At 40.2% G+C, this 22,762-nt stretch overlaps 1 protein-coding gene across 3 annotated transcripts in view; it reads left to right on the forward strand.

The window, feature by feature from the left end:
• Window positions 1-22,762, forward strand: part of LOC134348092 (rho GTPase-activating protein 11A-like) — a 69,066-nt gene that overhangs the window by 14,392 nt on the left and 31,912 nt on the right. For all 3 annotated transcript variants that reach the window (XM_063050960.1, XM_063050969.1, XM_063050950.1), the window contains exons 2-5: window positions 587-675; window positions 4,434-4,530; window positions 6,246-6,499; window positions 17,764-17,927. In XM_063050960.1, the coding sequence (XP_062907030.1) occupies window positions 587-675; window positions 4,434-4,530; window positions 6,246-6,499; window positions 17,764-17,927 (604 nt within the window). The remainder of the gene's footprint in view (window positions 1-586; window positions 676-4,433; window positions 4,531-6,245; window positions 6,500-17,763; window positions 17,928-22,762) is intronic.

A 22,762-nucleotide genomic window follows, 5' to 3' on the forward strand; every position in this document is an offset into this window, starting at 1 on the left:
CTAACTGACGCTAAATAATACCGTATGTACCTGTTCCCACTTACTGAGCAAGAGAACTTCTGATTTTTTTTCGATCCCAATCCATGATAACCTGCTGACATCCTCCCGTATACTTTAAATCATCTCTAGATAACTTATAATACCTAATACAATGTAAATGCTATGTAAAATAGTTGTTATTCTGCATTGTTTAGGGAATGACGAGGAAAAAAAAGTCTGTACGTGTTCGAACAACAAGTGCTGGAAGAGCACTTCCAGGGTTTCTCAATTCGTGGTTGGTTGAATTCGCGCATGCGGAACTCGCGGATAAGGAGGGCCGACAGTACTTGTCAAGTAAAGCAACTTAAAGTCCTATGGGCTAGCGCATAATTTTTTTTCCATAGACTATGCTCGAAATCTTAGGAGTTTGCAAATCAAATGCATTGTCAAGTGTGTAAAGGAATACACTTGGAATTTAACCAAAGTTATAATTTTGTATGTTATGTGTTTTTTTTTATTATACGTGCTATCTTGGGGAATTTTGGTATTCAGTAATATTTAATTTGAAGCAAATTGTGGAATCAGTTTATTTTTGTTTTGGATTTAGGACAAGAAAATAACGTACAGTGGTGTGTTTGGTACCCCTCTGCATGCTCTTCCACAATGCACTCTCCTTGAACGTGCCAGCATTCCTCAGTAAGTAGTCAGGTCTAAATGATTCTTCACATTGTTGAAAGGCTTAGAGTATTAATTTTTTGATTTTGTTTGATGTTTGAAACTGGAAGAGCAGTAAACTAGGATACTTTGGATCAAACTTTTTCTGCTTTGGACTACGCCTTTAAAAATCAATTTTAATTTAAATTACTAGGTATTTAAGGTATCTTAGCCTAGCTTCCCATTATTCACTTGGATAATTCAGTGTATTGAGCAACAATGACTGAAATATGAGTGAGTAAAACATGATTTTTTCAGATTCATTGATCTATCACATGTACATTGAAATATAGAGTGAAATGTGTCGTTTGCTTCAACAAACAATGCAGCCTAAGGGTGTGCTGGCGGCTGAGAGTAGCCCACATTTGTCTGAAGGATCTGTTAATCTTGGAGGAACTTTAATGGTCAAATGAGAGTTGATCTAGTACTTTTAGTGCAAGGCACAAGCTATTGCCCTGCTTGGAGTACAAGAATTGAAACAGTTGATAAATAATCATTGTTAATATAAGCTAGCTTATAACTTCTATGATAAGTTGCTAGAGCATATGAGTTTTCAATTGAATGTGGTATATTAGAGACGTTTAACTAGCTATATTTTCTTTGGTTACAAAGGTAAAATATATTTGGATGGATTTAGTAAGTCGCTTTTATTCCTAAGGATTTAATGGTTTGTTCAATACGAAGTGCAGTTGAGTCATAGAGAATTATGAAGATGTGCAGCAGAGAAATGGGCCCTTCCACTAATTTCATGCTGATCTCCTCTCTTACACCTTAAACCTCCTATGCCTGTTCGTTTTTAACACCCCTACCATAGAAAAGATTCTGATCCTATTTATAATTATAATTTCATATAGTTTTATCAAGTCACCCCTGAACTTCCTTCCTTCCATGGGAAAAAAAACCCCGGCTTATCTAGTCTCAGTAAATCTAAAGTCCTCCAACATCCTAGTGAAGCGCTCTGCACCTTCTGCTGCAAAATCACATCCTTCCTTGGAGTGACACGGTGGCCTAGCAGTGAGCACAGTCACTTTTTAGTGCTTACAATCACCAGTTGGTGTTAGATTCTTACCGCTGTCTGTAAGGCATTCATGCATTCTCCCCATGGCTGCATGGGTTTTTACTGGGTGCTCTGGTTTCCTGTCGCATTCTAAAGACATGTAGTAAGGTTATTAAGTTTTGGGTATGCTATGTTGGCACTGGAAACGTGGTGACACTCGCAGGCAGCCCCAACATAATCGTCAGATCGTGTGTCATTGACGCAAAACCACAAGTTTCACTATGTTTCAATATACATGTGGCAAATTCCTTTACTATAGTGACCAGTATTTTATAAAGCTGCTGCATTGAACATAGAAAGGCAGAGCACAGGAACAAGCCCATGATGTTGTGTTGAACTAATTAAGTTAATGATGCCTAATTAAACTAATTACTCCTGCCTACACATTCATGCACCCAAGAGCCTCCAAAGTGCTTTTATCACATCTGCCTCCACCTACCATCCCTGGCAGCACTTCCAAGCATCCACCACACACTGCTTCTTTTTCAAAAATAGTTTGCCCCGCATCTCTATTTTGAATTTTCCCTTTTGCTTTAAATATTTGCTCCCTAGTGTTGGACATGTTGACCCTGGGACAAAAATACCAGCTGTCTATTCTGTTTTTGCCGTTCATTATTTTATGAACTTCAGTCAGGCCTCCATCACTTCCAGGGAAAACAGCTCTGGTTTATCCAACCTCTCCTTGTAGCACAGACGCTGTTATCCAGGTAGCAACCTAGTAGACCTGCACACTCTCCAAAACCTCCGCATCCTTCCTGTACTGGGGTGATGAGATTTCTATAGAATATTCCTGATGAGGCCTCACTACAGCTTTATAAAACTGTAGCATTATTTCCTAACACTTGAACTCAGTGCCTCTACTAATAAAAACAAGCATGCCATATGCTTTCTTTACCACCCTATCAACTGTGTGGCCATTTATAGAGAACTATGAACTTGGACCCTAAGTCCATTTACATTAGATTTCCTGAAGTGCATCACCTTAAATATGCCCAGAGTAAACTTCATCTGCCATCTTTCTACCCATATCTGAAGTTGATCTATATCCCGCTGATTCTTAGGTAATTTTCTATACTATCCTCAATGTCACCAATCTTTGTGTCATCTGCAAACTAACAATCTATTCATTCAATTTTTCATATCTAATAGCTGATTCCATATGTGGTTGTACCTTACTTTGAGTTCTAGTCATACAGAGGCAATTGATGGGCCCTCCACTATGTCCTTTCTAAGTTAGCTGTGATAGTATCACTAATTAGCAGTATGACTCATCACCCTCTTTTACTTCCCTCTCTATCTACTAAAGCATCTCTATAATGTCCACAGTATCATAGTTCCAGATATTGATTCATCCTCTAAGTTCACCTCCCTTACCCTTAATACTTCTTACATGAAAATAAACACATTTAAACCCTACGTTCTGCACCAGCTCCTCAGCCGCTCATTTATCGTTTGTCTTTCTATTCCTGTCCACATTTGCACGTAATACTGGGAGTAATCTAGAGATTATTACCCTGGTGGCTCTGCTTTTCAGCCTCTTCTAATTCCCTGTATTCGATGCACAGGACATCCTTCTTTCTAACATGTACCGTGACTTCCAAGATGTTCTTCACCCTGGCACATGGAAAGCAACACACCGTCTAAATCTACTGTCTCCCCCCATCACTGCCAACATGCCCTTCCCTGCTGAGCCTCAGAGCAAGCCACACTGCTGGCTTGCCTGCTGTTACTATGCCCAAAAATGTCAATTCCACCCCCTCCTCTCTTACCCCCCCCCCCACCAAGAGAATCCAAGAGAATATACCTGTTAACTAAGGGGAATGACTCAGGGGAACCCTATGTTGTCTGGTTATTCCTTTTGCCCTTCACCTAACAACCTACTGCCCGCACCTTAGGTGTGACCACTTCAGTGAAATTCTCCAATCATGTTTATCTCAACGTCCTGGATGGTCCTAAGTACGTCCAACTCCAGTTCTTTAATGCAGCCAGTCAAGAGCTGTAGCTGGGCACACCTTCCACTTGCTAGGAGTTTCCCTGATCTCCCACATGATACCCTATCTTGTATTTTATACCCAGCTAATGAAGGTAAATGTGTCATATTCCTTCACTGGCCTTTTGACTTCTATTGCTATTTTCAAGGAACAATGCACTTGGACCCCTCAGTCTCTTTGTTTATCAGCATTCCTCAATGCCTATTTGTTTACTGTGCATGTCCTACCCCTATTTCACTTTTCCCAAATGCACCTTGCACTTACCAGGATTAAATCTACTTGCTCTGTTCAACTTCCTAGTTGTAGCCTATCTTCTTGACTATTTATGGCATCACTGATTTTTGTTTTGCTGGCAAACTTGCTATTCATCCCTCCTACACTTGCTTCCAAGGTGATAGTGTTAATTCACAAACAGCTAATTGGTCTGGTTGAATATTTTTGAAATAAATATTGTAAAATATATAACACATCAGATATCAAGTCTCAAACTGAACCTGATACATAATATTTTAATCATAGTCTCCTAATGGTAACCTTTCAGTGAAAATTGTTCTGTTACACCACTTTCACACTGGTTGTAGCTCATTTAAATGTTAAGCCAGAGCTAACCGTACATTATTTTAATAGATTAGAAATAATTAAATTATTAACCAACATCTAACTGACATTTTGTTCATGATCTGCACTTTTAGGTTTCTTGTTGATGCCTGCAGCTACTTAGAAAAGCACATTCACACAGAAGGACTCTTCAGAAAATCAGGATCTGTGACTCGTCTTAAAATTTTAAAGGTACTGAGCAATACTTAATTTCTATTGCTAACCCTGAATCTCTATTACTGTGACATGAGGATAGTTTCACTTTCCTCATTGCTTCATAGAAGTGGATTGTTGGCACCACAAATGCTACCTTCATGGCATATTTTTCTATTATTCTCAATGGAATATCCAAAGAATCCAGATGTCACAATAGTTTGTAGTGTTGTAGAGCGAACTCATTCTGCTCATTTGTTGATTCTGAATATAATTTGATTGGTTATCATGTAAATTATTACTTCATCTGGTACTGGTTTGTTATGGAGAACTTCAAATTTTTAATATCTTCATCCTCATTTTAATGTTCTTCCACCACCATTGATCCCTGCCACATAAAATTCTACATGCCCTTTACCCTTGAGATTCCTACTTTCTAATAATTAAGACCTCTTGAAGTTGTCTTTGCAAGTCAACTTTGCTCCATTGTTTGCTGTACTTTGGATTTTAAGGCAAACTCTGGAGTTTTGCCTTTGAATTTATCCACCCCCACCCCTCAACCTGCCTATTTAGAGTTAAAATTCTAATATCTCCTTATACCACCCAGAGTCAAATTTAAGGCAACTATCAAGCACATTCGGATATTTACTTAGTTACTTAAGTTATGTAAAAGGCATCTTGCTGTCACAACATCAATTGTTTCGTGTTCTCCACTCCCCTCACCCACTTCTGCCACATCCTGTCTGAATGTTCAACACTACTTGTTTTGTATCAATCGCAATCTAGTCAACAAACCAGCAGACAAGGGTGAAGCTGTTGTAGTCTGATGGACTGATTTCTACCTTGCAGAGGCCAGGTGGCAGCACTTGGACACCACCTCATTCCCCTGGGCTATGACCCCACCAATGTACACCAGGCCACTTTCTCACATGCCATCACGGATCTCTCCTGAGCCTTGCACTTGATACTGCCTCAAACCCACACTTCCCACTTTTATTTCCTACCCAAGATCTATAAACTGAACTGTCCTGGTATGTCCATTATTTCTGCCTGCTGTAGCTCCACTGAACTTGTATCTTCATACTTTGACCTGATCCTGTTTGGCTGGTTCCTTCCCACCTATATCCTGGACACCACACGTGCAATCCACCATTTTGTCAACATTTAATTTGCTGTCCCATCTGCCTCACCTTCTTTGGATGCCCAATCTTTGTATACCTCTCTCCCCCCATTAGGTTGAAACTGAGGAGGAGACGCTTGTCTTTACACTTTTTTATGTTTCCTCCTTTTCTTGCATTTAGTTCTACTTGTTGCTTTTTAAAGAGTAATGAATTTTCCTTTGTTAAACTCCAAGCTTTTTTTTTGTAAAAATATAGTCTGCTAATTGAATGTCAGGTGCATTTATTTTGGTAGACAATATTTAAAATGGATAGATTAATTTTGATAAGTGATTAAGCACATTGTAACTTTTTTCACATTTTTCAAATCATATTAATACCGGTCAGTCTTGCTGTCAAAGGAAGTAATAAATTGATGAAATTAAAGCTTGCATTTAGTTCTTTCACTGAATGTAATATTTTCAAACACAGCCTTTTAAAATTTTTTCGCATATTTAAGAAGTTTGCTCTAATCTGAGGGGTTGTGCTGTATGATTTTGGTAGGGTATCATGAGGGTTGTTCTGCATTTATATCTATTGACATCCCTGTCTGGAGTGTACACTACTAATGTGAATGCAATATGTTTGTTTCTCTAGGCCAAAGTGGATCAGGGTGAAAAATGGCTTACTCTGTCGCCACCCTGTGATGTGGCAGGTTTGGTTAAACAATTTTTTCGGGAGCTGCCTGAGCCTGTACTTCCACTGGAATTGCATGAAGCTTTCTTCAGAGCACAACAGCTGCAAAATGATGAGAAGATTTCTGCCACAATTCTTCTTTCCTGTTTGCTCCCTGAGAAAACTATTGATACATTGCACTATTTCCTGAAGTTCCTTAATAACGTGTCCCTCAGGTTCGTATTCTGGTCTATTGTGTGGTAAATTACTGACAAATAGATTAATTTATATTTGTATCAAAATTGTTTTCAATGTATCAGAAATATGTAATTTAATCCTGAAAAGGGGTTGCAGACCTGAAACATTCACTGTTTCTCTTTCCACAGATGTTTCTTGACCCACAGAGTTATTTTCAGCATTTTCTGTCATCATTTCAGATTTCCAGTGCCTGAAGTTTTTTTTAATCTTCATTACATAGATTTTAGGGAATGTATGGTATATATTTGTTCACAAAAAAGGAAGTGTCTTTAGCTCATTCTGTTGCTTATTTGTGTCTAATTTGTCTTGATTTTCATGTTTTTTTAACCTTATCCTAAAATAGTTTCTGCATTTTTATTTAGCTATTTTCTATTGAGGTAAATAATTACATAATTTTCAAGAATGTGTGCAAGATGAAAATTTTTTACAAGTTTCCTAACATATGTATGAACATTTTGTAAGATGCTATGTTTAGAAGTATGTAACTCAGAACCGCACATTCCAATCCAATGGTGAGTAGGTTTATATTATTTCCACTTGCACTGACTACCTTGAAAATGTTGTGTGGAATTCCAGAACCTTGCAGCATAAAAGCAGGGCATTTGTCAAATCAAATCGATGATTTTGTTTATTCATTTTTTTATATTTTGAGGTTCAGTTAATTTTCTCTTCCTTATCCCATGTTTTTAGTTTGGGTACTTGTGATGTCGCTACTTCAAAAGTTACATTATTTCTGCCTAGCTACAATAAGGTAGATTGCCTGAGTCATTGTCAGCAATCTGTCCAGTCCCCAGTTATTTTGCTTTATCTAAGTGGAACTTTTTTGAGGGCAGTTAGGTATTGATCACCTTGATGTGGATCTGGAGACATGCAGGCCAGACTTGAATTATGAAAGATTTGCTTCCCTGAAGAATAGTAGAGGGAAAAATGGTTTTAACTTCAATAGTTTCTTGGTTACTGTTAGTAAGACTAATCGTCATTTAATTTCAGATTTATTAAATTCCTAGCTTTTATGCGAACTCATGGAACTTAAATGTGTATCCCTTTATGAATGGCTGTGTGAGAGCTTTCCAGTCCAGTCTCGTATCTTGTTCTGCATATATTGCATTTCTATTTCTTCATTTATTTTGAAATACCTTTTCAAATGATCAAATTTAAAGCAATTTCACTTAAGTAACAACATGCTATATGCTACCCTTTTCATTCCAAGTTCTGTATTTATGATGTTTTAATTTCTTCCTTTGTTCTACCTCAGTTCCCTTTATTTTCATTAAAAATTATTTGCTGTATTCCGACTAGTAAACTATTATTTGGTGTGAAAGTGAGCCTAGCTTAAGGCCAAATTCAAAATATTGTACATGCTGAAAACCTGGAATTAAACAAAAATTGCTGGAAATATTTAGCACTTGGGGATGGAGTTAATGTTTCAGGTAAGTTTGAATGAAGGACTTGAAATGTTAACTCTGTTTCCCTCTCCAATAATGTGTACTCTCTTAAATATTTGTCACCATTCAGATTTTTGGCAACTGCACTTTGCTTTTTTAAATTACTGGATATGCTGTATTCAGGACAGTCAACAAATGCAGCAAGGTAAATAGAGTTATTGTTCTGGTTTGATGGTCTTTTATAAGAGTTAGTAACTTAAGGTGCAAAGACAGTGGAGAATACAAAAGACTGATGGACAGATGAGATTAAATGGCTGATGGAAGTAAATGGGGCAGCATGAAAGGGTAGTGAAAGCAAAAAAATGAAATGTAAGTTAGGAAGAGACATAAATAGGAGATAGTGAATAACTATGTGAAATTGCTAGCTGAAAGGAAAAAACAATACTGGAGGTACAAGACACAAAGACTGCAACCAATGATTTTCTGAAGTTGTTGAGTGCCAAGTTGGAAAATGAGATGGTGTCTCTTGGGCTTAAATTGGGCTTTGTCGGAAGAGTGTGATATGGGAAAGGAGCTCAGAATGGGCAGAGGTATGAGGTGGAGAATTAATGTTGCAGGCAACTGGGTGAGTGTGCTTCTGCTTGCCAACAGAACGGACGTACTCCGTGAAGTGGCCAGTAGTTTGGTTTCTCCAGTATGGAAGAGATTGTTTTAAAGTCACCAAATATCTAAAATGGAATACTTGCAGTTAAGAGTATTTTGATCTCCAATGGGGGGAAAAGGGAGAAGGGGAGAAGGTTGGGCAGTTTCTTCTGATGCTTAGAATGGTGTCATGAGAAGGGAGTGGAAAATGAACAGCTGTACCAGCAGAAATGGTTTCAAAGTGGGAATATTGCAGGTGTTGGTAATTATGGAGGATGACTTGTTAAATGTGGAGGCTGATATAGAAAGATTAGTATTGGGGGAAGTGAGCAGGAGGCAAAGTAATTACACAACACCAGGTAATGGAACAGATGTGGTTGTCTACAATGGTGGAAAGTCATTCACGGTAAATACAAGTTTCAAACTATATTTTTTAATTCCTTAAGTTTTTACTGCCCTTTTTCTGGTTTCTTTATTTTTGTGAACATCCTTGTGGTTTTTCTTCTCCTCTAGCCCTTTTGTGTCTTAAAATAATTTTACTCTAACTTTTCCTATTTCTGAAATGAAATGTTAAAGTGATCTAAATTCTGTTATCACTCTGTGGATGCCTTGAGACCTGCTCAACATTTCTAGTGTTTTCTTCTTTCATTTATAATTAGTCAAGCATCTTTGACTATTGGCTCTCTTGCTATTTCATTGGTAAATTATTCCTGTTAATTTTAACATCCCTTGTGGGATGGGGTGACTAGAATTATGGTTAGTACTTCCCTAGGGCAAAAATAAATTTGATGAATAAACTCTTCGTAGAGTATCGAAACGTCTGTTATAATAGACAGCCATACCTGGCTGTAAGCCCAAGAAAAGTTTATTTGCTATATATGCTGGGAAAATGCTAGATCCTTTTTTTTTTAAAAGCAAAATTGATCTTTAAATTCTTTATCTTTATTTCCTGAAATAATTAACTGAGAAATCTTATATTTTGTTGTGATTTGAACAGAAAAAAAAATAAAATTGCCTATGTGAATCCATGAGAAATAGAGCCTTCATAGTGTACGGCAGTTACTGATGCAAAAGAGGTGTTTTTCTGACATCAGGGCAAAATACTAAGTATTTTGATATGCTCTAAGGTTGGTACATTGTGTTCCCAATGAATGCCTGATGTTACAACTGGGCATCAAGATTTTATACCTCTAAGTGTGAGGTATTAAGGTGAATTGAATGCTTGTTAGCAACAGCAATTCTGGTTCATTTGGATAATGGTACAATTTGTGTGCCCTTACTTTTGTTCTATACTTGGGCTTCTGATTTCTCCCAATAAGTTAATCCTCTGCCTTTTGTTGAGTATTATTGAGAACTCCATTAATAAAATGAATCAGCATCATGCTCTGACAGGGAGTGATGATAAATGCTGCTTTAACAATAGGCAAAAGCATATATCCCAAAAAGGAGCCCCTTACTAAATCAGTCATTGTTGTAAATAATGAGAGAATAAATTATAGCCATTCTACATTACAAGTTTTCAGCTGTATATCTATTCCTTTGGACATGTAGCGATAGCAGTAGAATAGAGCAGCTATTTCATTATAATCATATAACAATTACAGCACGGAAACAGGCCATCTCGGCCCTTATAGCATTTAGTAACTAATCTAGATTCCTTGAATGATCTCTGGAGTTCTATGGGTAACTCTAGAAATTAAAATACAATAGTGTACAACTATTTTGCAGGAAAGACAAAGTTTAAAATTCAATATTCTTCTAAGGGTTGATCAAAAGAAATGTTTTAATTTTAATTGTACAAAACCAGGCACTGATATTTCTAACAATGCATGTGAGCAAGAATCAGCTTTATTATCACTGGAAAACTTGTATATAAATTAAATAAATGGTGCAGAAAGAAGGGAAGAACTATCGAGGTAATGTTCGTGGGTTCACTGTCCATTCAGAAATCTGCTGGTGGAAGGGAAGAAGCTGTTCCTGATGCATTCAGTGTGTCATTAGATTAGATTAGATTATTGAGCCGAGTACAGAGCAAAGCCAATGAAATACAGTTAACATCTAACCAGAATTGCAAAGAATAGTGTTATTTACCACTATTAGGTTCCTGTATCACCACTATGATGGCAGCAATGAGAAGAGGGCAGTTGGAGTCCTTGAGGATGGATACTGCCTTTTGAAGGTGTCCTCCATGCTGGGGAGTCTACTGCCCCTATGGAGATAGCTGAGTTTACATAGAAACATAGCAAACCTGCAGCACAATACAGGCCCCTCGGCCTGCAAAGCTGTGCCGAACATGTCCTTACCTTAGAACTACCTAGGCTTACCCATAGCCCTCTATTCTTCTAAGCTCCATGTACCCATCCAGGAGTCTCTTAAAAGACTCTATCGCTTCGGCCTCCAGCACCGCTGCTGGCAGCCCATTCCATGCACTTACCATTCTGCGTTGTTTTTAAAAAAAAACTTACACCAGACATCTCCTCTGTACCTACTTCCAAGCACTTTAAAACTATGCCCTCTTGTGCTAGCCATTTCAGCCCTGGGAAAAAGCCTGACTGTCCACACGATCAATGCCTCTCACTATCTTGTACAGTTCTATCAGGTCACATCTCATTCTTCGTCACTCCAATGAGAAAAGGCCAAGTTCACTCAACCTATTCTCATAAGACATGCTCCCCAATCCATGCAACATCCTTGTAAATCTCCCCTGGTTTCCACATCCTTCCTGTATTGAGGCGACCAGAACTGAGCACAGTACTCCAAGTGGGGTCTGATCAGGGTCCTATGTAGCTGCAACATTACCTCTCTACTCCTAACCTCAATCCCACGATTGATGAAGGCCAATGCACTGTATGACTTCTTAACCACAGAGTCAACAGGAGCACCAGCTTTGAGTGTCCTATGGACTCTGACCCCTAGATCCCTCTGATCCTCCACACTGCCAAGAGTCTTGCTATTAATGCTATATTCTGCCATCATATTTGACCTACCAAAATGAACCATCTCACACTTATCTGGGTTGAACTCCATCTGCCACTTCTCAGCCCAGTTTTGCATCCTATCAATGTCCCGCTGTAATCTCTGACAGCCCTCCACACTATCCACAACACCCCCAGCCTTTATGCCATCAGCAAATTTACTAATCCATTTCCTCATACAAGTCATTGATAAAAATCACAAAGAGCAGGGGCCCCAGAACAGATCCCTGAGGCACTGCACTAGTCACTGGCCTCCATGCAGAATATGACCCGTCTACAACCACTTTGTCTTCTGTGGGCAAGCCAGTTCTGGATGCACAACGCAATGTCCCCTCGGATCCCAGGCCTCTTTACTTTCTCAATAAGCCTTGCATGGGGTACCTTATCAAAGGCCTTGCTAAAATCCATATACACTACATCTATGGCTCTACCTTCATCAATGTGTTGAATCACATCCTCAAAAAATTCAATCAGACTCGTAAAGCATGACCTGCCTTTGACAAAGCCATGCTGACTATTCCTAATCATATTATGCCTCTCCAAATGTTCATAAATCCTGCCTCTCAGGGTCTTCTCCATCAACTTACCAATCACTGAAGTAAGACTCACTGGTCTATAATTTCCTGGGCTATCCCTACTCCCCTTCTAGAATAAGGAAACAACATCCACAACCCTCCAATCCTCCGGAACCTCTCCTGTCCTCATTCATGATACAAAGATCATTGCCAGAGGCTCAGCAATCTCCTCCCTCGCTTCCCACAGTAACCTGGGGTACATCCCGTCTGGTCCTGGTGACTTATCCAACTTGATGCACATCCTCTTCCTTAATATCTACATGCTCAAGCTTTTCAGTCCACTACAAGTCATCCCTACAATCACCAAGATCCTTTTCTGTAGTGAATACTGAAGCAAAGTATTCATTAAGTACCTGTGCCATCTCCTCAGGTTCCATACACACGTTTCCACTGTCACACTTGATTGGTCCTATTCTCTCATGTCTTACCCTCTTGCTCTTCACACACTTGTAGAATGCCTTGGGGTTTTCCTTAATCCTGTCTGCCAAGGCCTTCTCATGGCCCCTTCTGGCTCTCCTAATTTCATTCTTAAGCTCCTTCCTGCTAGCCTTATAATCTTCTATGTCTATCATTACCTAGGTTTTTGAACCTTTTGTAAGCTCTTCTTTTCTTCTTGACTAGATTTACAGCAGCCTTTGTACACCACAGTTCCTGTACCCTACCATCCTTTCCCCATCTCATTGAAACGTACCTATGCAGAACCTCATGCAAATATCCCCTGAACATTTGCCACATTTCTTCTGTATGTTTCCCTGAGAACATCTGTTTCCAGTTTATGTTTCTAAGTTCCTGACCGATAGCCTCATATTTCCCCTTACTCCAATTAAACGTTTCCGTAACTCGTCTGTTCCTATCCCTCTCCAATGCTATGGTAAAGGAGATAGCATTGTGATCACTATCTCCAAAATGCTCTCCGACTGAGAGACCTGACACCAGGCGAGGGTCATTTCCCAATACCAGATCAAGTACAGCCTCTCCTCTTGCAGGCTTATCTACATAAATTGTGAAACCTTCCTGAACACACCTAACAAATTCCAACCCATCTAAACCCAGGACATGTCAATCGCTATTTGGGAAATTAAAATCTCCTAACACAACAACTCCTTTCTGGAATCTGTCTCCCTATCTGCTCCTCGATGTCCCTGTTACTATTGGGTGGCCTATATATATTTTTTAAAAAAACACCCAGTAGAATTATTGACCCTTCCTATTTCTAACTTCCACCCACAGAGACTCCATATACAACCCCTCCATGACTTCCTCCTTTTCTGCAGCTGTGACACTATCTCTGATCAACAGTGCCATGCCCCCACCTCTTTTGCCTCCCTCCGTCCTTTCTGAAACATCTAAAGCCTGGTACTTGAAATAGCCATTCCTGCCCCTGCACCATCCCACTCTCTGTAATGACCACAACATCATAGCTCCAAATGCTGATCCACACTCTAAACTCATCCGCTTTGTTCATAATACTCCTCACACTAAGATAGACACATCTCAAACCATCGGTCTGAGTGTGTCCCTTCTCTATCACCTGCCTATGCTCCCTTTCTCACTGTCTCCAAGCTTCCTCTATTTGTGAGCCAATCTCCCTTTACTCTGTCACTTCAGTTCGGTTCCCACCCCCTAGCAATTCTAGTTTAAACTCTCCCCAATAGCCCTTGCATACCTCCCCGCCAGGATATTGTTCCCCCTCAGATTCAAGTGCGACCTGTCCTTTTTGTACAGGTTGCTTCCGCCAAAGAAGTCCCAATGATCCAGAAATCTGAATCCCTGCTCCCTGCTCCAATCCCTCAGCCACGCATTTATTCTCCACCTCATTCTACTCCTATACTCACTGTCACGTGGCACAGGCAGTAATCCCGAGATTACTACCTTTGATGTCCTGCTTCTCAACTTTCTTCCTAACTCCCTGTAGTCTGTTTTCAGGACCTCCTCCCTTTTCCTACCTATGTTGTTGGTACCAATATGTACTACGCCCTCTGGCTGTTCTCCTTCCCACTTCAGGATATCGTGGACGCGATCAGAAATATCCTGGACCCTGGCACCTGGGAGGCAAACTACCATCCATGCTTCGTTCCTGCGTCCACAGAATCGCCTGTCTGACCCCCTAACTATAGAGTCCCCTATCGCTGCTGCCATCCTCTTCCTTCACCTACTCTTCTGAGCCACAGGACCAGACTCTGTGCCAGAGGCGTGACCACTATAGCTTCTCCCAGGTAGGCTGTCTCCCCCCACAACAGTACTCAAACAGGAGTACTTATTGTTAAGGGGTTCAGCCACTGGGGTACTCTATAGCATCTGCTTCTTGCCCTTCTCTCTCCTGACTGTTGCCCACTTCTGTCTCCCATGGCCCTGGAGTGACTACCTGCCTATAGCTCCTCTCTATCACCTCAGTCTCCCTGACCAGACGAAAGTCATCGAGCTGCATCTCCAGCTCCCTAACGCGGTCCCTAAGGTGCTGCAGCTCGACGCACCTGGCGCAGATGTGGCTGTCTGGGAGGCTGGGAGTCTTCAGGACCTCCCACATCTGACACCGAGCACAGAAAATCAGCCTCTCTCACACACATTGTCTGTATTCTAAACAGATAACCTACCTCCGGTTATCACCAAAGCCCTCCTTCTCTGCAGCTTTTTCTGATTCTGTGCAGTGGCCCCTCTGTACCAGACAGTGATGCAACCAGTCAGAATGCTCTCCATCATATCTTTAAAAATTTGCAAGTGTCTTTGGTGACGTAACATGTCTCCTCAGACTCCTAATGAAATATGGCCACTCCCATTCCTTCTTTGTAATTGCATCAGGATGTTGGGCTCAGGATATATTCTTCAGAGATGTTGACACCCAGGAGTTGAAACTGCTCACCCTTTCCACTGCTGATCCCTTGATGAGGATTGGTGTGTGTTCCCTTGACTTCCCTTTCCTGAAGTCCATAATCATTCCCTGGTCTTACTGACATTATGTGCGAGGTTGTTGTTGTGACACCACTCAGCTGATCTATCTTGCTTCTGTGCTCTTCCTTGTCACCATCTGAAATTCTGCCAACGGTAATTGTGTCATCGACAAATTTCTAGATGGCATCTTGGCTATGCTTGGCCACAGAGTTGTGGTTGTAGACAGCAGAGCAGTGGGCTAAGCGCACACCCTTGAGATGCACCAGTGTTGATTGTCAGTGAGGAGATGTTATTTCTCACCAGGAGACCACATACTGCAGATCAGAAAGTCAAGGATCCAGTTACAGAGGGAGGTACAGAGGCCCAGGTTTTGGAGCTTGTCAATTAGAACTGAGGGTATAATTACACAAAATGCTGGAGGAACTCTGGGGGGGGGGGGAAGGAGAGAGAGGCAGGGAGGGGGAGAGGGAGAGACACTTTGATTTCCAGCATCTGCAGATCGTCTTTTGTTTGTGAGGGTATAGAATGCTGAGCTGTAATCAATAAACAGCAGCTTGACATACAGTACTGTGCAAAAGTCTTGTATGTGTCTTTTTTTTTATATAAAGCTTTTGCACAGTACTATAGTAATTTTATGTACTGCACTATACCACTGCTGCTGGAGGGAAAAAAAACAACTTCATGACATGAGTGATAATAAGCCTGATTCTGATATGGCTCTGTATTGCAGACTGAGAGTGGGAAGAGGGAAATCATGGTGGGAGAGGGGAGGGAGTGGGAAGCACCAGAGAGAGATTCTTTAATGATCAATAAACCGACTGTTTGGAATTAAATGATCTTGCCTGGTGTCTCAGGGCTGGGTTTATCTGCATACATGCCACCTTTTGCCCCTCGCATCCCCCTCTACTACCTGTCCCATGCCCCTCCAGCACTCCATCCTTGCCATTTCCAACATCCTCTGCTCCTGCCAGATTTACAAACTCTCTCTGCTCCTTGTTGACAGATACAGTACTGTGCATCAGTCTTGGCCACCGTAGCTATATATGTGCCTAAGATTTTTGCACAGTACTGTAGGTATTACTATTGTCCAGGTGATCCAAGATGGAGTGGAGAGTCAGTAAAACTGAAATTGCTACAGTCTGCTTTCAAGGTAATTGCCAATACCTTCAGATCCTTTGTAATTCTTACTGAAGTAATGAAATTGTTTCATTTTCATTCCCGACTCTTTCTGGCATCTCCAATCCTGAATGTTTGAAAGTGCAGTGAGCAAAACAATTCTGAATTGTCTTGCTGCTTATTTCTCGCTAACTATCTGGGGCGGGGTGGGGGGTAATATCACTGTTTTTTGAACACCAACACACCCAACTGACGTTATTTTAAAAACTGTTCACTCTAATCACAGTGTGCTGTCTAATGGTCACACATGTTCACTCGACAGATGCTAGTTAGAAACTGTTTGGCAACAGTTTCCTGTCTGAATTAAGCAGCATAGTGTCCCAAATAAGCAAAGGGAATCTCGGGTAATTTCTTGATCAGTTTTTGTTGTTTAAGAGTTGTCCCAAATAAGTGGCTGCCCTGATTAATTGATGGCCCAATTAACCAGAATACACATCTTTACATGTCAGAGATGCAACAACTCTTATTATACATGAAAATAATTTAAAATATTAAAGCAAATGAAGACATAAACACGTTTGTTCTCCATCTAAAAGCACTAAATTTGTGTAAAATGTAAGGAATGTTCCTTCCGCTGCTGGTAGGGTTTTGCTCACACAGCCTCCACTGAAATAAATGGAGTTTCCAATCTTGGGCTTACCTTAAGCTTGTGAAAGATGTAATTAAACTGGGACACCTTAGCAAGACCATTTTCTACATGGAGTTCAGTAGATGAATGACCTGCCAGACTTGACAATCAGTGAATAGTACAGGGGTTAAAAAAACAAACTGCTGTGGAAACTCTGGGTCAAGCATCATTTGTGGAGGTAAAGGGGTAGCCAGTGTTTTGAGTCAAGAGCTGTATCAGGGCTCTTGGAACCTCAAATGTTGACTACCCTTTTGCCTCTACAGATGTATCTTGACTCACTCAGTTCCTCCAGCAGTTTGTTTTTTGCCTTGGGTTTCATTACTTACATTCACTTTTTCTTTCAGAAAGTCAAAGCACTAGGTACTGGAAATCTGAAAAACATCGTTGGAAACAGTCATTAAGTTAGGCTGCATTGGTAGGAAGATAAACCATTTCAGTTTAAAGATCCTTCATTAGAGCCAAGATGTTTATGTTCAACAGCGTGTATCGACAGTTATGTTTGAAGCTGTTGCTGGAAGTCAGCAAATTCTAGCCCATTGAGTATAAAGATAACAGTTAGAATGTGTCATCTTTTCTGTGGTCACTTGTATAGTGGATCAATTTGCACAATTGCACAAATTGAGGAAAACTCACTATATTATTCTGTAAAACATAAAAATTGGGATTATGCACAATTATATATAGTTGGTGCATTGGCATCTATTTGTCCAATAATTCTTGATTTCTATGTATGAGTGTATGCTGCAATTAAATAACGGAAGGCACATTAGACTGGGTTTTCTCTATCTTATTGTGAACAGTTACGAAGTATTATCTGTTGCGAGACTACTTGACATTTGGTCTCACAAATTTAAGTTACAGTTGTGGAGAGGTAATCAGTCATAAATACTGAAGCGCATAAATATAGTAGAGGTGAAAAAAACTTTTAAAGTCAATATAGTGAGTTGAAATTTATTCCCTGCTCCCACTTAGGTCAAAGGATAATAAAATGGATGCTAATAACCTTGCTGTGGTGTTTGCCCCCAATCTATTCCATTCTGGAGATGGAAGTGAAAAAGTAACTTCATTGGCAGAGAAGCAACTTCATCTTCAAGCTGCAACAGTGCACACACTGATTGAAAACTTTGAAGGCATTGGTATGTAATTTGTGTTTTATTGTGATTTTCTTTTAATTTTATTACCATCGGATTTTTCGGTCAATGTTATTTTGTCTTGACTGTGAGTGGTGCTGCAGCTGACTTCTCATTACTGTAGCTGGGAACAGACACAATGTGGCTGACTCCTGGCATGCCATGTCAGTGTTTCTTTTTTATCCACTAAAAAGCTAACAAAGATAACACTGATACTTGTAACCAATAAACAGAAGCTAGGAACTGCTTGTTTACTTTGAAATTAATTATATCTATATTTTTATTCTGGTATCTTTCCCCTTCCTTTTCAGTCCTGAAGAAGGGTCTTTGCCCAAAACGTCGACTTTATTCATTTCCATGGATGTTGCCTGACCTGAGTTTCTTTAGTATTTTGTGTGTGTTGCTTTGGATTTCCAGCATCTGCAGACTTCCTCGTTTTTAAAATCTATATAAAGTTTTATTTTTTAAAAAAATTAACCAACTTGATGTTAGGAATCTTTTCCATGTAAATCATGTACTATAATAAATTCATATTGGCTTGCAGTATTCCATTGAAGCCAATTTCTTTTTTTATAGACCTCTTCCAAACCCATAGTTCTGGATCAAAATGTCAAATATTTCTAAGCCACTGAAAAATAAAATCTGAAGCTATTTGAACATTTTAGATGATCTGGCTGAACTACTAACAGTCTTTCAAGAGCAGTCTACCATGCTGTTCACTGTTTCCACAGAGAATAAAAATGCAGAATGCAGATTTTTAACCAAATGAATGTTATATTTCAGTCAAAAACATTAAGAATCCCAAATACAAGAGATTCTGCAGACGCTGGAAATCCAGAAGAACATATACAAAATGCTAGAGGAACTCAGCAGGTCGGGCAGCATCTATTGAAATGAGTAAAGGGGAAGCAGGTGGGGGGAGAAGAAATACAAGCTTGAAGGTAATTGGTGAAGCAGGTGGGTGAGGGAGAGGCAATGAAGCAAGAAGCTGGAAGGTATTAGATGGAAATGGCAAAGGGCTGAAGAAGTAATCTAAAAGGAGAGGATAGTGGTTCACAGTAGGAGGGGAAGAGAGAGGGGTACCAGGAGGCAGTGATGGGCAGGTTGAAAAGAAGCGAGGAGGGAAGTCAAGAGTGGAGAATAGGGGAAGGGGGAAAATTACCGGAAGTTAGAGAAATAGATGTTCATGCCATCAGATTAGACATAACCAGATGGAATACGAGATATTAAGAATCCAGCTGGCATCTGTTCTCTGAATGTTAGTCATACTTTATTGATCCCGGGGGAAATTGGTTTTCATTACAGTTGCACTATAAATAATAAATAGTAATAAAACCATAAATAATTAAATTGTAGTATGTAAATTATGCCAGGAAATTATGAAATAAGTCCAGGACCAGCCTATTGGCTCAGGGTGTCTGACCCTCCAAGGGAGGAATTGTAAAGTTTGATGGCCACAGGCAGGAATGACTTCCTATGACGCTCTGTTTTGCATCTTGGTGGAATGAGTCTCTGGCTGAATGTACTCCTGTGCCCACCAGTACATTATGTAGTGGATGGGAGACTGTCCAAGATGGCATGCAACTTAGACAGCATCCTCTTTTCAGACACCACCGTGAGAGAGTCCAGTTCCATCCCCGCAACATCACTGGCCTTACAAATGAGTTTGTTAGTTCTGTTGGTGTCTGCTACCTGCAGCCTGCTGCCCCAGCACACAACAGCAAACATGATAGCACTGGCCACCACAGACTCGAAGAACATCCTCGGCATTGTCCGGTAGATGTTAAAGGACCTCAGTCTCCTCAGGAAATAGAGACGGCTCTGACCCTTCTTGTAGACAGCCTCAGTGCGCTTTGACCAGTCCAGTTTATTGTCAATTCATATCCCCAGGTATTTGTAATCCTCCACCATGTCCACACTGACCCCCTGGATGGAAACAGGGGTCACCGGTACCTTAGCTCTCCTCAGGTCTACCACCAGCTCCTTAGTCTTTTTCACATTAAGCTGCAGATAATTCTGCTCACACCATGTAACAGTTTCCTACCATAGCTCTGTACTCAGCCTCATCTCCCCTGCTGATGCATCCAACTATGGCAGAGTCATCAGAAAACTTCTGAAGATGACAAGACTCTGTGCAGTAGTTGAAGTCCGAGGTGTAAATGGTGAAGAGAAAGGGAGACAAGACAGTCCCCTGTGGAGCCCCAGTGCGGCTGATCACTCTGTCGGACACACAGTGTTGCAAGCACACGTACTGTGGTCTGCCAGTCAGGTAATCAAGAATCCATGCACCAGGGAAGCATCCACCTGCGTCGCTATCAGCTTCTCCCCCAGCAGAGCAGGGCGGATGGTGTTGAACGCACTGGAGAAGTCAAAAAACATGACCCTCTCAGTGCTCGCTGGCTTGTTCAGGTGGGCGATCGTATCCTCAACTCCTAGTCGGGGCTGGTAGGCGAACTGGAGGGGATCTAAGTGTGGCCTGACCATTGGCTGGAGCAGCTCCAGAACAAGTCTCTTCAGGGTCTTCATGATGTGGGAGGTCAATGCCACCAGTCTGTAGTCATTGAGGCCGCTGGGAAATGTTACAGGGGTTTCAAATTCAGAACTCAACTTTGCATTTTGTGAATCACTTGACACAACTGCCGAAGTAAATTTTATTATCAAAGTGCATTTAATGTCACCATATACAACTCTGAGATATACTTTCTTCTGGGCCATCTCAAGAAACACAATAGAATCAATGAGAGACCACAACCAGCAGGGTGGACAACAGCAATGTGCAAAAAAAAACACAAAACTATACAAATACAAAAAGAAATGATAATAAGTAAGCAATAATTATTGAGAGCATGAAGTGAAAAGTACTAGAAATAATGTATTTTAATAATAAGCACGAGACCAATTATTGTTAGCTCCTCGCCAGATCAGCAGAAAAGTAGTACTATTGAAGAGCCATTAACACCTGAATTGTTTGATCCTACATATGTTTGTGTATATAATTTATGTTTTAATGTTTGTGCTCTACCATTGGACAAGAAGAATTCATTAAATTTTTCGCTGGTGGTATCAATCATTTGCTTTCTTCTGGAATATGTGCATGAGGGAACTTCATTGAGGAAAGTTCAAAGCTTTGGTGCTTTTTTTCCTCTAGTAATGTTTTTACTCTGGTTATATAATCAGTTTTTAGTTTGTTTAATAAATTAACTCATGAACTAGTCTTTGGAGGAGTTTTTAAAGAAAAAAATGGATTTTTGTCTTATCCTAAATTGTACTTAATATATTAATAATTACAAATAGTTGCATTGTATGTTTCATTTAAACAAGAAGAGCTTGCTTGATTAAAATCACTTCAAACAAGTTTCCTTACATAATAGAGTTAGGTTTATAATCAGACTCAAATGTAACTCTTTTCCATTCCACCTGTAGAAAAGTATCTTGGCTTTTCTCGGTTAACCTATTAATTCAGAACTGTCAGAATTCTGCATTTCTATGACCATTTTAAGTCCCACTGTAGTATTTTTTTCATATTTGTAGTCATTTTAAAAAGAGCATAAAATTTGGCACATGTTGACTATTTTCTTGAAATACGTATTCTAGTATATGTGCTTCATCATTATGGTGGTATTATGTCACACTTTAAATCTCAATATTTTGTATATTTAATATACGTTTGTATATACCTGCATCAAGAGCAAGAGTATAACCAGGGAGATGGTAGGACCACAGAAGGATAAAGAAGGGAACATTTCCTTGGATGTGGAGAATGTGAGTGAGGTACTTGAATACTTTGCTTCAGTATTTACCAAGGAAAACGACATGGAGGGCCAAGAGATCAGTGCTGAATGTATAAATATGTTACGGCATTTAGAGGTCAAAGAGGAGGAAGGATTGGGTCTCCTAATGAGTATTAAGGTGGATAAGCCCCAGGGGCTTACGGAATTTACCCCAGGTCACTGAAGGATACAAATGACTCGACTGCTGGGGTCTTGACCAATATCTTTTGTGACCTGTCTAGGCATAGGTGAGGACTGGGGAGTGGCTAATGTACCTCTATTTAAGAAAGGAACCAGGGAAAATCCTGGGAACTATAAACGTGAGTCTCATATTAGTATGGGGAAATTGCTGGAGAAAATTCTTAGGGATAGGATATAAGAGCATTTGGAAACTCATGGCCTAACTGGGGAGAGCCAGCACGGTGTTGTGCAGGTCAGAGCGTGTCCGACCAACTTGATTTTTTTGACAAGGTGATGAGAGAGATTGATGAAGGTTGAGCAGTGGATGTTGTTCATATGGATTTTAGTAAGGTGTTTGATAAAGTCCATCAGGGGGACTAATCCAGAATATTTAAGATGAAATGGGGTCTGCTGCGAATTGAGTGTTTGGATTCTGAACTGGCTTGCATGTAGAAGACTGTAGTGGTCAAAGGGACGTATGAGCTGGAGGTCTGTAATTAGTGGTGTTCTGCAGGGATCTGTGCTAGTACTTCTGCTGTTTGTGATGTATATAAATAATCTTGATGACAATGTAGATGGGTGGGTTAGTAAGTTTGGAGATGATACCAAGATTGATGGAATTGTGGATGGTGTAGAAGACTGGGGAAGAATACAGTGCGATTTAGATCAGTTGCAGATATGAGCAGAGAAATAGCAGATGAAGTTTAACCCAGATAAATGTGAGGTGTTGAACCTTGGTAGAGCAAATGCAAGGATACCCTTAACAGTGTTGCTGAGCAGAGAGGTCTTGATGTCCAAGTTCATAGCTCCATGGAAGTGGCTACACAGGTTGATAAGGTAGTTGAGAAAGCTTACGGAATGCTTGTTTTTATTAATCAAGACATTGAGCTA

The sequence above is a fragment of the Mobula hypostoma genome, chromosome 1, assembly GCF_963921235.1.
Source record: "Mobula hypostoma chromosome 1, sMobHyp1.1, whole genome shotgun sequence".
Classification (NCBI taxonomy): Eukaryota; Metazoa; Chordata; class Chondrichthyes; order Myliobatiformes; family Myliobatidae; genus Mobula; species Mobula hypostoma.